This window comes from Salmo trutta, chromosome 27 (genome assembly GCF_901001165.1).
Source record: "Salmo trutta chromosome 27, fSalTru1.1, whole genome shotgun sequence".
In the NCBI taxonomy this organism is placed as follows: Eukaryota; Metazoa; Chordata; class Actinopteri; order Salmoniformes; family Salmonidae; genus Salmo; species Salmo trutta.
The window spans coordinates 16,566,222-16,586,611 of record NC_042983.1 but is presented as its reverse complement, the minus strand read 5'-3'; the positions used below and the strand labels follow the sequence as shown (position 1 = coordinate 16,586,611).

The 20,390-nt window shown below is 44.1% G+C and overlaps 1 protein-coding gene across 1 annotated transcript; it reads right to left on the bottom strand.

Annotated features, from left to right (window-relative positions):
• Positions 1 to 1,487: 1,487 nt before the first annotated feature.
• Positions 1,488 to 19,801, bottom strand: LOC115164446 (ras-like protein family member 10B). The gene is made up of 3 exons (XM_029716925.1): positions 19,270 to 19,801; positions 9,693 to 9,817; positions 1,488 to 3,326 (listed from the first exon to the last, which is right to left on the bottom strand). Exons 1-3 carry the CDS (start codon positions 19,483 to 19,485, stop codon positions 3,053 to 3,055), a joined length of 615 nt encoding a protein of 204 aa, XP_029572785.1. The 5' UTR covers positions 19,486 to 19,801; the 3' UTR covers positions 1,488 to 3,052.
• Positions 19,802 to 20,390: the final 589 nt, after the last annotated feature.

Below are 20,390 nucleotides of genomic sequence, written 5' to 3'. Positions count from 1 at the left end.
AAAACTGAGCCTACATGCAGCTGCTGAGGTATGTAACACACACACACACACACACCTCTCAGCTGATTTTGACTGTCTCTGATAATAACCATATACACTACATGACCAAAAGTATGTGGACAACTGCTCGTTCAAAATCGAATTAAAAATCATGGGCATTAATATAGAGTTGGTCCCCCATTTGCTGCTATAAAAGCCTCCACTCTTCTGGGAAGGCTTTCCACTAGATGTTGGAACATTGCTGTTGGGACATGCTTCCATTCAGCCACAAGAGCATTAATAAGGTCGGGCACTGATGTTGGGCGATTACGCCTGGCTCGCAGTCGGCGTTCCAGTTCATCCCAAAGGTTTTCGATGGGTTTGAGGTCAGGGCTCTGTGCAGGGCAGTCAAGTTCTTCTACACCGATCTCGATAAACCATTTCTTTATGGACGTCACTTTGTGCACGGGTGCACTGCCATGCTGAAACAGGAAAGGGCCACAAAGTTGGAAGCACAGAATTGTCTACAATGTCATTGTATGCTGTGGCATTAAGATTTCCCTTCACTGGAACTAAGGGGCCTAGCCCGAACCATGAAAAACAACCCCAGACCATTATTTCTTCTCCACAAAACTTTTCAGTTGACACTATGCATTGGGGCAGGTAGCGAAAGCCAGAGCCAGATTTGTCTGTTGGACTGCCAGACGGTGAAGGGTGATTCATCACTCCAGAGAACACGTTTCCACTGCTACAGAGTTCAATGGCGGCGAGCTTTACACCACTCCTTGGCATTGCATATGGGACAGCTCTAGCAGGGCAGAAATTTGACGAACTGACTTGTTGGAAAGGTGGCATCCTATGACGTTGAAAGTCACTGAGCTCTTCAGTAAGGCAATTCTACTGCCAATGTCAGTCAATGGAGATTGCATGGCTGTGTGCTTGATTTTATACACCTGTCAGTAATGGGTGTGGCTGAAATAGCCAAATCCACTAATTTGAAGCGATGTCCACATACTTTTGTATATATAGCGTACACACAGGTAAATAAATTACAGCTATACATAATCACACCAGTGCAATTAAACCCTGACCTGCTAGCTTGGCAGCAAAAGCATGCAAATCAATGATGCACGTACATATATACAGTACAGGTACTCATTTTCAGTGCAAACATTGTCACAGGGTGTCTGTAATCATAGGACACATTTTTACCACATTCTCAAACATTCAAAATATATTGCACAATTCAGACATTGCTTTGACATTTCCAGAAAGTATTATGCGTGTTTGAGTGGTAGGATGCCAATACATAGTATGCTATGGGTGTCTCCTACCTTGGTGTGGTCTGGGTATATCCAAGAGGAGGGAGGTTTTATACATTCTATGCGAGGTGTTCTAGTATAACGCAGGATGTCTGTGGTTGGAGGCAGCTTGTCAGGCTGGTCAAGGTGCTCTGCAGCTTATTGCTCCCCACAACAAAGTCACTACCTCTCTCTTTTCTTCTTCCATTGCCTTTCTGTTTCACTAACCCTGCCCATCAACCTGTGCATGACATGACAAGCATTTCAAAATCATCTCACGTATTCTCCAAAACCACACCCCCTGCCCACTATCCCTGCCTCACATTTAATGTCTATACCACTGCCTCTTCAGGTTGCCCCAGAGCGCCTTGTAGGCCCCAGAGCACCATGGATATAATGTATTCATCAGAAACACACAGATAGAGGACGAGGAGAGGGAGGGAGGGAGGGAGCGGATTAACGACTGCGATGTCTTTTGCTGCAAGAGAACCTCACATCCTCCTCTAAACAATATACTTTAAATCAGAAGAGGGGGTGACAGTACTACAATTTCATAACAATCACAATCAGTGACAATAAGTGGAATGGTATTAAACACATCAAACACATGGTTTCCATATGTTTGATAACATTCCATTGACTCCATTCCAGCCATTATTATGAGCCGTCCTCCCCTCAGAAGCCTCCTGTGATTAGTGAATGTTTGTTTCATTCTTGAAAAAAGTGACCTGCAAGACATCAAATGGTTAACTGCTTAGTGGGTGCGTTTTGGAGGACTATATTGTCTGAAGAAGGGTTTCTGGTCCTGCCACAGTACCACTTAACCTGGCCTCAGAGCATTTCGTATTATTCTGCACGTAGGATGTGCATGTGGTAAACCAAGAGTAGGCCATCCATCTTGTTGACTCACCTATGTTTACCAGTTACCACACTCCCCCTCTAACCTAGGCTTTCCTACTCTACATATCTCGCCATTAGAATAATGCAATTTCAAGTACGACAGCCGGGGAGGGCATTTATCTACCTCACATGACACTACCACACACGGTTTGAAAAGGGAAGACTTTTAAAGAAGTTGCATTCCTTCACATGTATAAGCTAATATGGAGAGAAAATATCCAGTCATGTTAGTAATGGTACCTATTCCCACTAGATGCACACAGTCCCCAAGCTCTCAAAGCAGCAGATAACCATCAGTATGAGGAGCTGTTGCCTTGTGATCTGGGGAGCTCAGTACCACACCTGGTGGTGATAATTGTGTGTGTAACTTTGACCAGAGCTGTGGAAGTAAAGTAGCTGCTCTACTTCTCTAAATCCATTAACAAACCCTCTTCTTCATCCTCTTCCTGTTCTTCCTTTCTCTCAATAGGAACATTGAGACAGAACTGGAGTGTTCTGATAGGTGATAAAGATATACTTGTTATACTGGGCCAAAGGTCAGTCCTAGTAGCTACAGCGCAGGAGTCACATAAACCTCATAAGAAAATCAGCTCTGTAAAGCAGGAGGCCTCAGTGTGTTTTCCAGCCGTTTACATTGAAGTCATCTTCTCCATATACCTATTATTCCCCCTGAGGTGTGACTGTGAGGCTCTTATGGCTCTGACATATGTGGGGAGAAACTGTTCCGGGGTGAAGTTTCCCCTAGGTACAGATCTAGGATCATGTTCTGCTTTCTCAACCCTAACCTTAGCCATTACTGGGGGAAAAGTGAAACTGACCCAAAATGAACGCCTAGGGGCAACTTCAACCTACACCGGGGGGAGTCCACTGGGTCACATGACGGCGCAGCGGTTCCTCTGCAGCGCCCCTTGTAGGCGGATCCCAGGGGTGTGGTTATGTTTCATGCCGCGTGCCACAGCGATGCCCAGCAGCTCTTTGAAGAGCAGGACCACGTGCCAGTTGAACTTGGCAGAGCACTCCACATAGCCACACTTCCAGGTCTTCTTGACGAGTACAGAAACGGCCCTGCGAGGGGTGAAGCGCTGGCGCTGCAGGTCCCTCTTACTTCCCACTACCAGGATGGGAACCTCACTGCTGCTGCCCTCTCTACAGGGACACGGGAAGGAATGGAGATAGAGAGATGAAGGATAAAGGTGAGAAAGAATTGCAATCAAACAGGCATACTGTGGTTAGCTAACAACTACTATATGTGGTGCAATAGCAGCAAAGAAATCCCAGTCACATAATCTCTATTCTCCACACATCCTGTGTATGAATACAAATTTAAAGGTAACTGCATTGACATGAAGAGTCCCCTGGTTCGTGAGTAAGACAGCCTTCTCATTCTCCCCCCTCTTCTTCTTAACAACGTGAAGGTCAGTAGCGTGACAGGGAGACTGGAGACACCTTCCAGAGTGGTCACTGGGTGTTTGTGTGTGAGGATTACTGCAGTATGAGTGTGTCTCTGTGCGTGCAGGAGCTTGTGCAGTGTCTACTTGTGTCTGTGTGTGTGTGTGTGTGTGTGTGTGTGTGTGTGTGCGCGCACACACTGATTCCTCTGGATTGGAGGTGTGTGGCGGTGGATCAGAGCATTAGGGCCCTGGGAGCCTCCCTCCACACTTTGTATCGACAGAGACTAAATGTAGAGGGAAATGTTTCTCACAGAACATTGGATTGGAAAGATGTATGGCAGGCTGCAACCTGGGCTAAAGCAGTGATGATTCAAGTGAGGCTGACAGTAATGCTATTGTGAACAATAAGCTCAGACCTTGATTCAATGCTAGCATGTTGAGTTGAAAATGCAATGATTTAATGGAAGAACACAGACAGACACACATACTTACAAAGACTCCCTCCCCAAACCACAAAAATAGAATTTAGACTGAACAAAAACATAAACGCAACATCAAATAAAATACAATTTAATTGTATTTGTCACATGTGCCGAATTCAACAGGTGTAGACCATACCATGAAATGCTTACTTACAAGCCCTTAACCAACAATGCAGTTTTAAGAAAAATAAAAGCAAAGAAAAATATTCACTAAATAAACTAAAATAAAAAAGCAACACTAAAATAACAATAACGAGGCTATATACAGGGGGTACCTGTACAGAATACCGCTTTCCGTGTGCTAGCAGAGGACAGTCTATGACTAGAGTGGCTGGAGTCTTTGGAAATGTTTAGGGCCTTTCTCTGGCACCGCCTGGTATAGAGGTCCTGGATGGCAGGAAGATTGGCCCCAGTGATGTACTGGGCCGTGCGCACTACCCTCTGTAGCGCCTTGCGGTCGGAGGCCGAGCAGTTGCCATACTAGGCGATGATGCAACCAATCAAGATTGTCTCGATGGTGCAGCTGTAGAACTTTTTGAGGATCTGAGAACCCATGCCAAATCTTTTCAGTCTCCTGAGGGGGAATAGGCGTTGTCGTGCCCTCTTCACGACTGTCTTGGTGTGTTTGGACCATGATAGTTTGTTGGTGATGTCGTGACTTTACTTTCATTCATCTGATGACTGTTATTTTATCTAATCAACTAACTATGTTTAATTGTTGCCCAATTAAATGAATCATGTAACAATTAACTCGTAAGGAATTTGGGGCACCATGAGAGCGGTTGTTTAAAGTGTTACCATCTCCTGAATTAAATTCTTTACCCATCACATTCAAACAGTCAACGTATTAATCATAACCTCTAACATCTGCAAAAACCCCAGCCTTACTTATGATTCAGTACTACACAAATCGGTTTAATTATTTATTTACTAGCTAACTAAATGATAACACAGGATAAACATACACACTTAATACATTATTAAAAGGTCCCTAGCAGACTGACACAACATATGACGGCTTGTTACAAAGGAGAGGAGAGGGAGGGAGAGAGAGAGAGAAAGAGACACTAATCGTTGATACATTTTAGGAACTACTCTCACAGTCATCATATATTTTGCACACGAACCACCGCCCGTTTGGAGTAAGAAATTATGAATGTATTTACATGGCAATGTCTTCGTTCGCCATGTATCTACGTCAGAACCAAGCCTACTTAGAAAGGGTGTTGGGTTGGGGCTTGTAATGCTCTGATTGTCCAAAACTTGTCTCTTCTATTGTTGCTCTCCTCTATCCGTTGACTTGTCGTGTAGTCCTGAACAGAACTACAGAGTTTATTCTACTTTCCATTCTCTCCTGAAGCTGCGTATTTAAATATAGGCTAGCCAGCTGTGTAGATGGTTCTCAGTGGTGATGAGAGTAGTAGAATACATTGGTTTGAAGAGTAGTAGAATGGTTCCACTTTACTTAGGACAGCTAATCAGCTGTACCAGTGATTGTCCGGGAGGTGACGTTATCGTCTCTACCTCGTGTTGATATTCAGAGTTCAAACCACTTTGGACGTGAGGTGCAGCTACACGCCTCACTGGTCTGAATGTTCATTTCTTTACCAATCGTTTTATGCACTCTGGTCGAAAGGTACGGTTCCGTCAGGCTGACATGCTCTCTGACCTCACTCGGGGTGTGGCTACTTACTGTGCAACGTTTATAGGAGACAAATGATCTCTTATGGCTCCTAAAATCACATTCCTATCTTAACAAAATACTTTCATAATTGTTCATATTTCATATACAATGTTAAGGTTTGAGACTTTGTACATGTAGTGTATATACTTTCAAGTTACAGTATTTCCTTTATGACCTTTTTAATGACATCACAAAATAGCAACCCATATGACATTATTATTCTTTAGATATAATAATATTAGATCGCCTCTGACCATTCCCCATTTCTATTCGCATTAGAACATGTTAGAGTTTCGTCGGGAAACGTCTGTGTAGACAAAGGAACATTCCTGTGTGAATTTGGAGAGGGATGTTCTCTCTCCTTGATTTTTGAATTACAACAGGGCGTGAGATGTCAACCCCCCACAAGCCCCCCCCCCCCCCCCCCCCCCCCCCTGTGGGTGAGAGAGGGTCTGGTTACTGTCAATCATTGCCACGCTGATCTGACCCATTTTGATCCTCACATGACAGTCATGACAGTGATGTGGACACCAAGTAACTTGAAGCTCTCAACCGGCTCCACTACAGCCTCGTTGATGAGAATGGGGGCGTAATCAGCCCTCCTTTTCCTGTAGTCCACAATCATCTCCTTTGTCTTGATCACGTTGAGGGAGAGGTTGTTGTCCTGGCAACACACTTCCAGGTCTCTGACCTCCTCCCTGTAGATGCATATCTGTACATGCAACAATTTCAAAGATGTTACTCAGTTACAGTTCATATAAGGAAATCAGTCAATTGAAATAAATTCATTAGGCCCTAATCTATGGATTGCACATGACTGGGAATACAGCTATGTATCTGTTGGTCACAGATAACTGGATCAGAAAACCAGTCAGTATCTGGTGTGACCACCATTTGCCTCATGCAGTGCGACACATCTTCTTCACATAAAGTTGATCAGGCTGTTGATTGTGGCCTGTGGAATGTTGTCCCACCCCTCTTCAATGGCTGTGCGAAGTTGCTGGATATTGGCGGGAAATGGAACACGCTGTCGTACATGTCGATCCAGAGCATCCCAAACATTCTCTATCGGTGACATGTCTGGGCAGTATGCAGGCCATGGAAGAACTGGGACATTTTCTGCTTCCAGGAATTGTGTACAGATCCTTGCGACATGGGGTCGTGCATTATCATGCTGGAACATGAGGTGATGGTGGAGGATGAATGGCACGACAATGGGCCTCAGGATCTGGTCATGGTATCTCTGTACATTCAAATTGCCATCGATAAAACGCAATTGTTTTTGTTGTCTGGGATTCATCCGTGAAGAGCACACTTCTCCAGCGTGCCATTGGCCATAGAAGGTGAGCATTTGCTCACTGAAGTTGGTTACGACGCCGAACTGCAGTCAGGTCAAGACCCTGGTGAGGACGACGAGCACACAGATGAGCTTCCCTGAGAAAGTTTCTAACAGTTTGTGCAGAAATTCTTCGGTTGTGCAAACCCACAGTTTCATCAGCTGTCCAGTTGGCTGGTTTCAGACGATCCTGCAGGTTAAGGTACTGGACTAGTGTGGTTACATGTGGTCTATGGTTGTGAGACCGGTTGGACGTACTGCCAAATTCTCTAAAACAACATTGTAGGCGGCTTATGGTGGAGAAATTAGCATTCAATTCCCTGGCAACAGGTCTGGTGGACATTTCTACAGTCAGCATGCCTATTGCATGCGCTGTCAAAATATGAGACATCTGTGGCATTGTGTTGTGTGACAAAATTGCACATTTTAGAGTGGCCTTTTATTGTCCCCAGCACAAGGTACACCTGTGTATTGATCATGGTGTTTAATCAGCTTCTTGATATGACACACCGGTCAGGTGGATGGATTCTCTTGGCAAAGACGAAATGCTCACTAACAGGGATGTAAACACATTTGTGCACAAAATCTGAGAGAAATTTGCTTTTTGTGCATATGGAACTTTTCTGGCATCCTTTATTGGGGGCTCCCGAGTGGCGCAGCGGTCTAAGGCACAGCATCTCAGTGCGATTCCAGGCTGTATCACATCTGGTTGTGATTGGGAGTCCCATAGGACGGCGCACAATTGGCCCAGCGTCGCCAGGGTAGGCCGTCATTGTAAATAAGAATGTGTTCTTGACTTCTTGACTTGCCTAGTTAAATTAAATACAAAAAATAAAAAATATTTCAGCTTGTGAAACCCCCACTCATGTTGTGTTTATATTTTTGTTCAGACTATAATTAATTCATACAAAGACATATAGTTTAGCACATTTTTAAGAATAGAAAGGGAAATTGACAATACTACAAAAACAACTTGACCAACAAGAAAGCTCAATTTCATTTGTACATTTGAGATTACCCTGCATCTATTTGAGATGTGATGATGACTTATGCATTGGTTGACAGACCTTAACACATCCATATGAACACATTCTGAACTACTTGCACTGAGAGGTTTATATTCAACTTGGTAATGAGGCTGTAGGGTGAAAAAAAAACATTAATCCCAACATCAAGCAGGCTGCTATCCTCTCAAATACCCACTCAGGCCTGAAGGTCTCAGGAGCAGCGGGTTAGACACAAGTGTGTGTGTGTGTGTGTGTGTGTGTGTGTGTCAGAGGCTTAATTACATCAAAGGACGGGCTTTTCGTCAGGAAGCAACAACAGCCAGAAAACTGACAAGGCAGGGATTATTCTGGGTGAGGTATATTGTGTGTGTGTTCCTGTGTGTTTGTTTTGGAGTGGGTGGAGTAAGCAGCAGAAGAAAGACGGGCAATTCCTCCCAGGCATCTTTCCGCCCTGCTAGCCCACACAAATCTCAATAACCTGAGCCTGGATGACACCTCGATTACTCCGATTTTATTCATGAGGACACGCATCCATCCCTCTATCATCCCTATCTCCCTCACCATGTCCTTATGCTGTCCTCCCTCTCATCCCTCTCTCTCATATCTCTCAGTCTGTTATCGCTCCCTCGTGTCCCTTTCCTACTCTTGTTTTCGCTCTATTTACCCTCTCTTTCTGCTCTAAATAATGCATGTCCTGTCATGGGCCATAAACAGACAGCTCTGCTACGGGCCAGCCAGTCAGCCACCCAGCCAGCCAGCCAGCCAGCCAGCCAGCCAGCCAGCCAGTCAACCACCCACCCACCCACCCACCCACCCAGCCAGCTATCCCCCCACCCAACTAGTTAACCAGCCAGTCAGCCAACCAGCCAGTTAGCCACCCACCCACCCAGCCAGTCAGCCAGCCAGCAAGCCCCACACCCAGCCAGCCAGTCAGCCAGCCAGCCAGCCACCCACCCACCCACCCACACAGCCATTCACCAAGCCAGTCACCCAGCCTGACAGATCAGGATAGATCAGGCCAGATCAGGACAGATCAGGACAGCCTCGTAGAAGCTCAGGAGGAGCACAGTGGAAGGAATGGTGCTCTGTAGTCTGAAGACCGGTCACGTCACAGAGCTGCAAAGAGGTGAACCTCTTTAGAGCTCAACAAATGAGGGCCACCCATTCCTCCTATCATTATGCAAATGTAGCAGGTGCAGATGCCTACAGTCGGAATAACAGGAGATCTTTTGTCCTTCTTCTCTTTTACATCATCAGGACTTCACTCGCTTTGTACTCGTCCTCACCCATCAATGTCAAAATCAAATGTCACCTCATTAGTGAGCTGTCAGAATGCTGGTCAGGGGGGAGACTACTGAATTAAAACCACAAGTGGCTCCTTTGTCACTGTTTTCACACAGATCGAATGTGTATTTGTATTGATGTATATGACAGCGTGATTGCATGCTGTCATTGCTGAGGTCTTGTATGGATGTCAGGACACAGCGGTTCATAAAGCAGATCAGCTGGATTCATATATGACTGCAGGTCTTTAGTGGCGTTTAATGGCTCTCTACACATGTGTTTTACCTAACTGGTCCATGTGTGCCACTGTGTTCTGTCGTCCCCCTACCTGTGCTCCACGATCTGCTGGCGGATCATCTTCACATACTCAAAGCTCTCCACACAGCATATGTCATAGACCAGGATGTAAGCATTGGCATTACGCACCCTTCTGCAACGCAGGTCCAGCCACTCCTGACAGACAGAGACAGACAGATAGAGGGAAAACATGAGTGATCCCTAAACAAACAACTACATCACTCACTACAGACACACAAAGATCAAATGATAGGAAGGATATTGAAGACATTGTTTCACTTGCCACTGATCTGACAAGTGAAACAGATTTATTTAAGTTAAGTTATATCTCAAGAACCAAAATAAAATCTTCAAATGGCATTTGTTCTGTTCCCATATCTCCACTAAAACAGCAAGGCTTGTGAGGATAGTCCATATGCTTATAGCTGCTATCTAGGGAGCTCTTTGACCAGGTTTTATAACAGAGGCAGCAACAGAGGATGACATTCAATTATTCAAAAGCTCTCAGGATGTTTTGCTCTCTTCACTAAATTGAAATTGAAATTGTGTGGTGTCCAATGGGTCTTTAAGACATCTCTGAGTCAGTCAGATAGATAGTCCTGGTGTAAACCAGGCTGAAGCCATAAAACATGTTGTCTGACTCTGCCTGCTTTGTGCAAAATGCAGGCCCAGCACACTGCTCTGGTCTGCACGTGGCTAAGGCAAGAAACAGAGTAACAAAGCCCTGGCAGAGCAGGAATAGGGCCAGTCTCCTGTCAAGTGCAACACTAGAAACACACTGGACCCACGGAGCTCAGCCCTACTGTACACACTGACGGGAGAGCAAACAGCGGCCGTCATTGAAAAGTAATGATTTGCTAACAATATTTAAAACATGCAGCACAATGGGAGTGATTTGCTACGGCCATTGAGGCAATTGCTTCAGCCATAACACAGTGACCCAATCTCCTCGCTCCCGCTCTCTCTGTTTCTCTCTCTCTCACACACACACACTCTCATCCTCTCACACGCTCTCTCATTCTCTCTCTATGTCGCCAGCTCTACCTGTGTGAGCTGAATCTATAAGTGGTTCTGCTAGCTGGGAGAAGGAGAAGGAGAGATGGTGAAAGAGGGGGGAGGGGGAGGGAGAGCGAAAGGGAAGAGGGTGATTGGAGAAGGAGGTTTAGAGGGAGAAAACCATTGTCTCTCAGGGAGAGATAGAGAAGTAGAGAGATTAAAGAGCAGCAGGTGGATGGACAGGGGAGGGAAGGGGGGAAGGGTAGAGCGATGGATGAACAAACAGGGTGTGAATGTAACACTTGGACTGAGCCCCACCAGGCTGACAGGCAGTGGGTGGAGTGGGTAAGATGGCGCAATGCACAAGCATTCCCCTTCACTCACCCCCAACACAAGCTTACTAAACAGACTATAAGAAATCAATACGGCAAGGAGATCTGAATGTAATTGCAGTAATGAAAATCAACAGGATAACACTGGAGGAGTAATGTAAATGTATCCTGTATTCTGTAGATAAGTCTAAACAGGGAGTTTGTCAATAAGTTATTTTGGTGGTGAATCAGATGCAGTAATGGGGCAGAATCTGAGAGCAGATAGTGATCAATGTGAGCTGTAATGATGACAATGGTAACATATCCATGTCGACAGGGAATAATTGCCTTAATCTAATTTAGAGGGATTTGCAGCACCAGTGAGTTTGTGTGTGTGTGTGTGTGTGTGTGTGTGTGTGTGTGTGTGTGTGTGTGTGTGTGTGTGTGTGTGTGTGTGTGTGTGTGTGTGTGTGTGTGTGTGTGTGTGTGTGTGTGTGTGTGTGTGTGTGTGTGTGTGATTTTGTTATTTTATTTGGATCCCCATTAGTTGTTACAAAAGCAGTAGCTACTCTTCCTGGGGTCCAAACAAAACATGAAACATGACATAATACAGAACATGAATAGACAAGAACAGCTCAAGGGCAAAACAACTACATATGTGTGTGAGAGAGGGAAAGTCTCACACAGAAAGATAATGAGTGCAATCAGCCATGGAGGCAAACACTGTGGCACCGAGATCATTACACACAAAGGTGGGAGTGAGGGAATGAGGAGGAGGAGAGGGTGGACAAAAAATATAATGGTTGACAGTGAAGAAAATGCAGCAAGTAGGGAGATTCAATTCTATACATGTTTCCCGTTATTGCCTTTTCTCCCTGCAGATTGATTCAGTCTGTTTCCAGGAGGAATTAAGGGGGCTAGGGATCAGAAATGAGACATCCTCAGCATTCCTCTACCATCTCTCCTCTTTCTGTCTCAGCGTTTTCTTAACCCACCCACCCTCCATTTCCTACACATCAATTCCTATTTCCAGAGAGTGTTATCTCCTTTTACTGTTGAAGCACCTCAGTACAGTGCACCCAAGGAGTGGAGAATGAGTGTTAAAGATGCGTTATAAAGGTTTTGTATCATTCAGCCAGTAGTTTTGAAAGTAGCGCTCACAAACCAAAACGGGTCGGCGAAAATGTTATCCATTTCGTATGATATGTTACGTCCTGCAAATAAGTATTACTTTTTGTTCTTCAGCAATTCGTACAGTTGAAGTTGGAAGTTTACATACACTTAGGTTGGAGTTATGAAAACTCGTTTTTCAACCACTCCACAAATTTCTTGTTAACAAACTATAGTTTTGGCAAGTCGGTTAGGACATCTACTTTGTGCATGACACAAGTCATTTTTCCAACAATTGTTTACAGACAGATTATTTCACTTATAATTCACTGTATCACAATTCCAGTGGGTCAGAAGTTTACATACACTAAGTTGACTGTGCCTTTAAACAGCTTGGAAAATTCCAGAAAATTATGTCAAGGCTTTAGAAACTTCTGATAGGCTAATTGACATCATTTGAGTCAATTGGAGGTTTACCTGTGGATGTATTTCAAGGCCTTCCTTCAAACTCAGTGCCTCTCTGCTTGACATCATGGGAAAATCAAAAGAAATCAGCCAAGATCTCAGAAAATAAATTGTAGATCTCCACAAGTCTGGTTCATCCCGAAGGTACCACGTTCATCTGTACAAACAATAGTACGCAAGAATAAACACCATGGGACCACGCAGCCGTCATACCGCTCAGGAAGGTCTCCTAGAGATGAATGTACTTTGGTGCGAAAAGTACAAATCAATACCAGAACAGCAAAGAATCTTGTGAAGATACTGGAGGAAACAGGTACAAAAGTATCTATATCCACAGTAAAACGAGTCCTATATCGACATAACCTGAAAGGATGCTCAGCAAGGAAGAAACCACTGCTCCAAAACCACCATAAAAAAGCCGGACTACGGTTTGCAATTGCACATGGGGACAAAGATCGTACTTTTTGGAGAAATGTCCTCTGGTCTGATGAAACAAAAATAGAACTGTTTGGCCATAATGACGGTCGTTATGTTTAGAGGAAAAAGGGGGAGGTGTCACAACGTCGACTGAAGGTGGCGCCTCTCCTCGTTCGGGCGGTGCACGGCGGTCATTGTCGCCGGCCTACAAGCTGCCACCAATCCTCTGTTCATTTTCTTTTGGTTAGGTCTAGTTTAGGTTTACACCTGTATTGTGTTAGTTCATTAGTGGGGGGGGGGGTTATTTAGTCTTTCTGTTTAGGTTTGGGTTTGTGCGTGATTGTTTTCGTCAGGTTTGTTAGGCTAGGGTTAGGTGTTTTTTCCTCTGCCTTTGTGTTTGTAAGGCTGCGAGTTTTGGGCTGCGCCCCTACTCTGTTTTCAGGCTTGTTCCGTTATTTGTATTGTGGCCCTGCCTTACCTGTTTTTGGCAGTTGTGGATTGTTGTCACGTTCTGACCAGTAAAGGGGTTATTTGTTATTGTAGTTTGGTCAGGATGTGGCAGGGGGTGTTTGTTTTATGTGGTTTGGGGTTTGTTGGGTTATGTTATTACGTAAGAGGGGTGTTTGTTTAGAGTGTTTCGGGGTTTGTTGGGCTATGTTCTATGTTAGTATATTTCTATGTTTATCTAGTATGTCTAGTTCTATGTTTAGTTAATGGGGTTGACCTTCAATTGGAAGCAGCTGCTCATAGTTGCTTCTAATTGAAGGTCTTATTTAAGAGGGGTGTTTTTTTCTATGGGATTGGTGGGTAGTTGTCTCCTGTTTAGTGTCTGAGCACCTGACAGGACTGTTAGTGTCATTTATTGTTTTTTGTATACGTGATTTGTTTGTTTTCCTTCTTCAACATTAAAAAGAAGATGAGTATACACGTTCCCGCTGCGTTTTGGTCTGATCATTACGACACCTGTTACAATTGTGCCTATTAAATGTGTGTTCACGGACATTAGTCTCCTGCGCCTGACTTCACCCCTCCTGCTTCCTTGAGTACCCTTGACAGGAGGCTTGCAAGCCGAAGAACATCATCCCAACCGTGAAGCACGGGAGTGGCAGCATCATGTTGTGGGGGTACTTTGCTGCAGGAGGGAATGGTGCACTTCACCGAATAGACGACATCATGAGGAAGGAATATTATGTGGATATATTGAAACAACATCTCAAGACATCAGTCAGGAAGTTAAAGCTTGGTCGTAAATGGGTCTTGGACAATGCCCCCAAGCATACTTCCAAAATTGTGGCAAAATGGCTTAAGGACAAAAAAGTAAAGGTATTGGAGTGGCCATCACAAAGCCCTGACCTCAATCCTATAGAAACTTTGTGGGCAGAACTGAAAAAGCTTGTGCGAGCAAGGAGGCCTCCAAACCTGACTCAGTTACACCAGCTCTGTCAGGAGGAATGGACCAAAATTCACCCAACTTATTGTGGGAAGCTTGTGGAAGGCTACCCGAAACGTTTGACCCAAGTTGAACAATTTATAGGCAATGCTACCAAATACTAATTGAGTGTACGTAAACTTCTGACCCACTGGGAATGTGAAGAAAGAAATAAAAGCTGAAATAAATTATTCTCTCTACTATTATTCTGGCATTTCACATTCTTAAAATAAAGTGGTGATCCTAACTGACCTAAGACAGAGAATTTTTACCAGGATTAAATGTCAGGAATTGTGAAAAACGGAGTTTAAATGTATTTGGCTAAGGTGTATGTAAACTTCCGACTTCAACTGTATATACTACGAATTCCAATTTGTACAATATGTTATGAATTTGTAAGTGCTCTAGATCCCGTTCAATCTCTTTAATAAATAATAAATATGCTTCATTATACTTTATCATACATTCAGTCACACATATTATACTGTATATACCTATGTTTATCTACTGCTAATTATGTATTAGTTTAAAGCCCATGCTGATATCTGTTTTCCTCTCCTGCTTCTTCTTACATAATTCTTAACTGAACGACTTAGTCATCCTAAACGCAAGATTTGACCATAGTAGAAGTACCACATAGACAATATGCAGTATAATGCTACATGATCACATCCCTCCCTATCTAGGTGCTTTAAATGCACCCCCATATTCGCTAGGCTAAAAATAGTAGGATAACACTAGAGAGAGCGACAGAAAAGAGGCAGTGGAAAGGAGCTTCAAGACTGGAGTGATATAAAGTAAATACACGAAAAGTGTGTGTGTGTGTGTGTGTGTGTGTGTGTGTGTGTGTGTGTGTGTGTGTGTGTGTGTGTGTGTGTATAGTGCAACACGCCTGATTGTAATAATTAGCTAGTTGAAAAGCTGAATCAGGTTAGTTACAACTGTGGTTGTAGTGAAAACCTACAGGAGGGTAGCTCTCCAGGAACGGGGTTGGAGAGCTCTGGTAAACTGCTTTCTACTGTTGGTCCTTTGAAACCTCTGCAAAAAGACAGCAGCTCAGCCCGTTCCCTTCAAGTGCCTGACAACCCAAGTCCTTGGTCACTTTTTACCAGGCCCCGATAGAGCTGACATCCCACTGCTCCCAATGATAGCAGGGTAATGGTGTCAGATGAATACTTTTACACCAGAGAGTAGAGAACATGGTCATGAATGCGAATGGATGATAACTGGAGACATACCTCAGACACTGTTGAAATGTTAATAAAACATGGGATTGAGCTTCTCGTTACTTATTGATGTGCTGTACAGAAGGGAGAGCCACATTACACCTGTGAGTGTTTACAGGATTTATTATTAACATTGGGGTTCCACTGGGCATTGATCTGTCGTTTCCTCCAGCTGCCTGATGATAGCGCCCGGCCTTTTTAACACACACACACACACATATCTCTGACAGCTCTGCCAGTGTGTGTGACAGAGCCTTTCTGCAGAGGCTGACAAAGGGCCAAGAGAGCGTATGCAGAAAAAAGACTAAATGTTTGATTCATCTGATGCAATGAACAGTAAAAGTGATCCATTTTATTCCATATATGTAGGGGAGAGATAAGCAAATGGAAACAGAGCGCAGACAAAGACAAAGACAGAGACACAGAGACACAGAGACACAGAGACACACAGAAAGAGAGAGAGAGAGAGAGAGAGAACATGTGTGGGAGGAAGTCATGGTGATATGATACACTATGAGAAGATGGAAAAAAAGAACAGGGAAAAATAGGTATTGGAACCACTGTCACTATCAGGCTTACGGTAAGGCCATCTTGTCATCAAATCCTATCGACAAACTGTGACAGATGCTCTGAGAATGCAAACAGCAACACATTAACACAGACACCAGACCCGCCTGCACATAAATTCTTTTTTTTTACCACCAGAGTCCCCCAAGGTAAATAATGTAGTGGCGTCTGCCCTTGCTGCCTAAAGAGACCTAAATAAGCACATCCTCAGTCTAAATGATGGACCAGAGCCAAAGTACAAGTACAGTACTACATTCTTTACAACACGCAATTACCTAACAGAAACCTGGCCACGTTGCATAAGCATGGAGGAGTACTGACTTTATCATCTTCCTCCCCACCCAGGTACCATGTAGGGGAAGAGGAAACTCATTTAGTGAATCTGGCTTTCTATGGTGGCCATTAGACTCTACTGCAGCAGCTCCGCTCTTGTCTCTGTTAGTCTCTTTACTCCCTCTAGTCCTTCAGCAGGGCACTGTGCTTTAATCCAATCAGCTCCAAATACAATAAGAGTACATCTCAATCAGGTCCTTGTGTCTGTTCTGTTCTGGCCCTGTTCCAGAGCACTCTGTCCTGTGACCCTGACCCAGCCAGCCTCCCCTCTGAAGCCCACCATGGGCTAGCTGCTGGCTCATTAAATATGGAAGGAAAAAAGGAGAGGAGAGGAGAGCGGGAATGCCTCACCACCCCGTCACAGTCAGTAAAGAATGACTAGCCAGTGTGGGTCGGAGGCTGGAATATAGAACAGAACACAGAGGACAGAAGGGGAGATGGTAAGGCTGCTGCTCTCAGAGCCATTCCTGAGGAAATTGACCATCAATCTGCTTGATAGCAGTGCTCTTGTTGCACTCAACGAATGATTTTCCCTGGCTATACCTAAGACAAAGTACTGGTAGAGCTGTCTGTCTGTGTTGGTTAAAAACTGTATACAGATGTCTTAAACTAGACTCCCTGAAGAGGTTGAGGCTGTAATGTAAGTATCTCAATTCCTACCATTTCAACTGAGATATTCTATATGTAAGTATAAAACTGTTGACTGATATGACTAATCTATAGGCAGACGTAAGGAATCCTGTTGCTGTAATGTGTGAAATGGAGCAACAATGCTCATGCAGCATTACGTACACCATAGGAGTCAGGGAACAGATGTGGACGTTTCATGTTTTTATGTGACGAGGGCCTGGGGGGATTCGTTATCTAACACGGGCACACACACACACACACACACACACACACACACAACCTCCCAGCCTCTATAATGTGATCCATCCTGTCTTCTCCCTGCTGTTTGCACTTGCCAGAATGTGTGCTCTAATAGGGGTTAAGCGCCATTTAGCTAAAGAAAGAGCAAACTAAATCAGATTGCTAGTGTTGCTGCGCTCCGTGGATTGGAGAAAATAAAGTGCACTGCAGACCTCTTAACACATACTAAGAGATTGTTGTCATAATCTCCTCTTTGCTTTCTCTCTCCTAGACACTGCAAGAATCCTGAATTCTCCCCTGCTCTCCTGCTGGCTCTGCCTGGCTGTGCCTGGCTGGGTTGAGGCTGTTTGCTCCTCAGTGTGTTGGATCTTAGACTATGTTTACAGGAAACACGGTGCATGCCCACTTCAGGGGGCTTTCTGGTCGGCTGCACCAGCTTCTCCATGGCCTGATCTCATTTTCTCAGTGGCAGCTCCCCTGTGTAGAAAAATACAGTTCTTGCTGTGGAGGCGATGGCCGCGATGCGTTCCCTCAGTAAATAACAAATAGCAACTATCAGTAAGATCAGTGCTTCACGCCAGTCTCAGCCAGCTCCGTAGTAACCTTGGAGATCCCATTTAGAGCCCCAGCAGGCAGCACCAGGGAGGGAAAAACAGACAGGCTTCCTGAGGACGAGTGAGGAGGTCAAGAGAGCTATTTCATTAGACATTCAGCAACACCCTTAAGCATGCATACAATCATGTACATACACACACTCTTTTTTAGTATATGCATGTGTATGTCACTCATCTAGCGCTCTGGAACAGGGCCAGAACAGAACGAAACTGGTGCATGTCATGTCTGAAAGCAGAACAGCTTTGAGAAAATATGTTGATCAAACCACTGGCAGTCAATGAAAAAAGTGCTTAATTTAAACTATGGTGTTTCATCTGACATTCCCTGCTATTGCCAGGAGCATATTTATGGAGGTATAGCTTATAAGGTCACTAAGTGAAGCTCCAAGTCAGCTTTTTCTCACTTAATACATTGGTGATTATGTTGAAGCATGCTGTTTTTAGCAGCAGTAAGTTAAACCATTTGCCATCTATTCAGAGTTGATGATTCAATGTGGAATTGTAGCACTTATGGGCTGTGATGGGCTGTAAATCTGTCTGCCAGATCTAACAAAGTCAAAGCACTTGTGCTTCCAGTTCCATCCTCTGATAAGAGCACACATCACTCCCCTCAGGCCTGCCAGGAGCCAGGCAGACAGTCTCCATCATCCTGGCCAGGCTCACGTGCCCTGAGGCTGGGCAGCTGGGTGTGCTCTGGTCAGGGGTCTAGGAGCAAATAGCCAATAAGGATGTACTTATGAAGTCATAGAAGCAGAACATATGGATACATGCAATATTACATAAATGTCCTTCCTTGTGCCTGAGGGTGGTAAGGCAATGTCATGTAGTGGAGAGTCTAGAGAGAGAGAGAGATAGTGTGTGTGTGTGTGTGTGTGTGTGTGTGTGTGTGTGTGTTTTAAAACACCAAATACATAATGTAGCCTATAGCCTAGGCTTGCCACTGAAGTCATAAATCAAGTTTCCATAGCAACTAGTGCTCTAAGTGGCATCGGATTATGAAAAAAAATCAAAAGGATGTGTTTACTTTGAAGAACCGCGCGAGCTGTCAGTGCATTTATGGATGGTAACCTAATGTCTCTGCGCTCTAACTATTTTCGAGGGACTTGACGCCCACATTTAGTTTTAGTTTTGAGAACTGTTTGTGAAAAACTATAGGAATGGTTCTGACAAAGGGTAAATCAAAGACAATGACGCTAACCCTTAGAGAATGTTATTCCCTATACTAAATAAAAAAATTGAAACCCAAATGGAAGGTTACTTTCCATCTTACCTGGCTCGAGCTGGAAGGGAACGATGAAATTGGCGGGACATCCAAAATCTTCAGGTCGTACATGTTACCGTTCAAAATTACAGAGGGTCTGTACACATACCTGTCTCTGGTTGGAGTGTAAACCTCTGAGAAGTCATTATAAATAAATTGACGGATTATGGCAGTTTTCCCGACTCCGGGAGCTCCGATAACGGCGATACTTAGCGTCTCCACCATTCCTGGAACATCAGCACCATGGACAGCGACAACAAACCAATTTGCAACTCCACAAAGATTGTCCTCGCAGCTGTTTTGTTTCCTGTGAATGTTGCTGCTGCTGTTCTGACACGGGTCAAAGTCCACAGTTCTTTTAACTCTAAGTAAACACTATTTTTTTTTAAAGTATGGCATTAGTTAAACATTATTTAGGAAAAGAAAGGTCGAAACAGTCCTCCGTCTTCAATAGACAGCAGTACATTTGTTTTATTCAGAGTTTGCTCGTCAATAGCTCTCCGACAGAAGGTCCTAGGATGATGAGAGTGATATATCTAGAATCAGATTATGGTAGCGAGCAGGGTACATCTTTTGTTTTTACCGGTAGTCGAAATCTTCCCTTACAGAGCCAAAAAGGAGGCAATATACTGTTTTCTTGCGCTCCGTGGTTTAGGGACCGTCACAAAAGTGCAATAATTGTGATTGTGTTTAAGCAACAAAAAAAAGGGTTTGCGTTCCCATTCAGGAGGGTTAGTCCTATATAAAGATTACACACACTGCATAGGGCCTCCAGTCGCTGAAGGCACCATTTAATTAGTTACCTCTCTTACTAAGGGTGCTATATTTGAAGCTTCCTATCCATGTGAAGTCACTGACCCCCTCGTCCATACTATATTAATAATATTTCCAGATCACCACTTCTCTCATTTATAGGCATATTTCTTGTTACAGGTCTAAATTTCAATACCTTCCTATCCATATGAACTTACAGGTCTAAATTTCAAAACCTTCCTATCCATATGAACTACAGAACTACAGACAAGGGCATTGGGTTCCTTTGCCTCTTTTATGAAAGGTACACCTTTGATTTTTTTCTACATTCCTCCCCTTTGACTTTGTACAAATATTTATCCTATTACAGCTGTGGT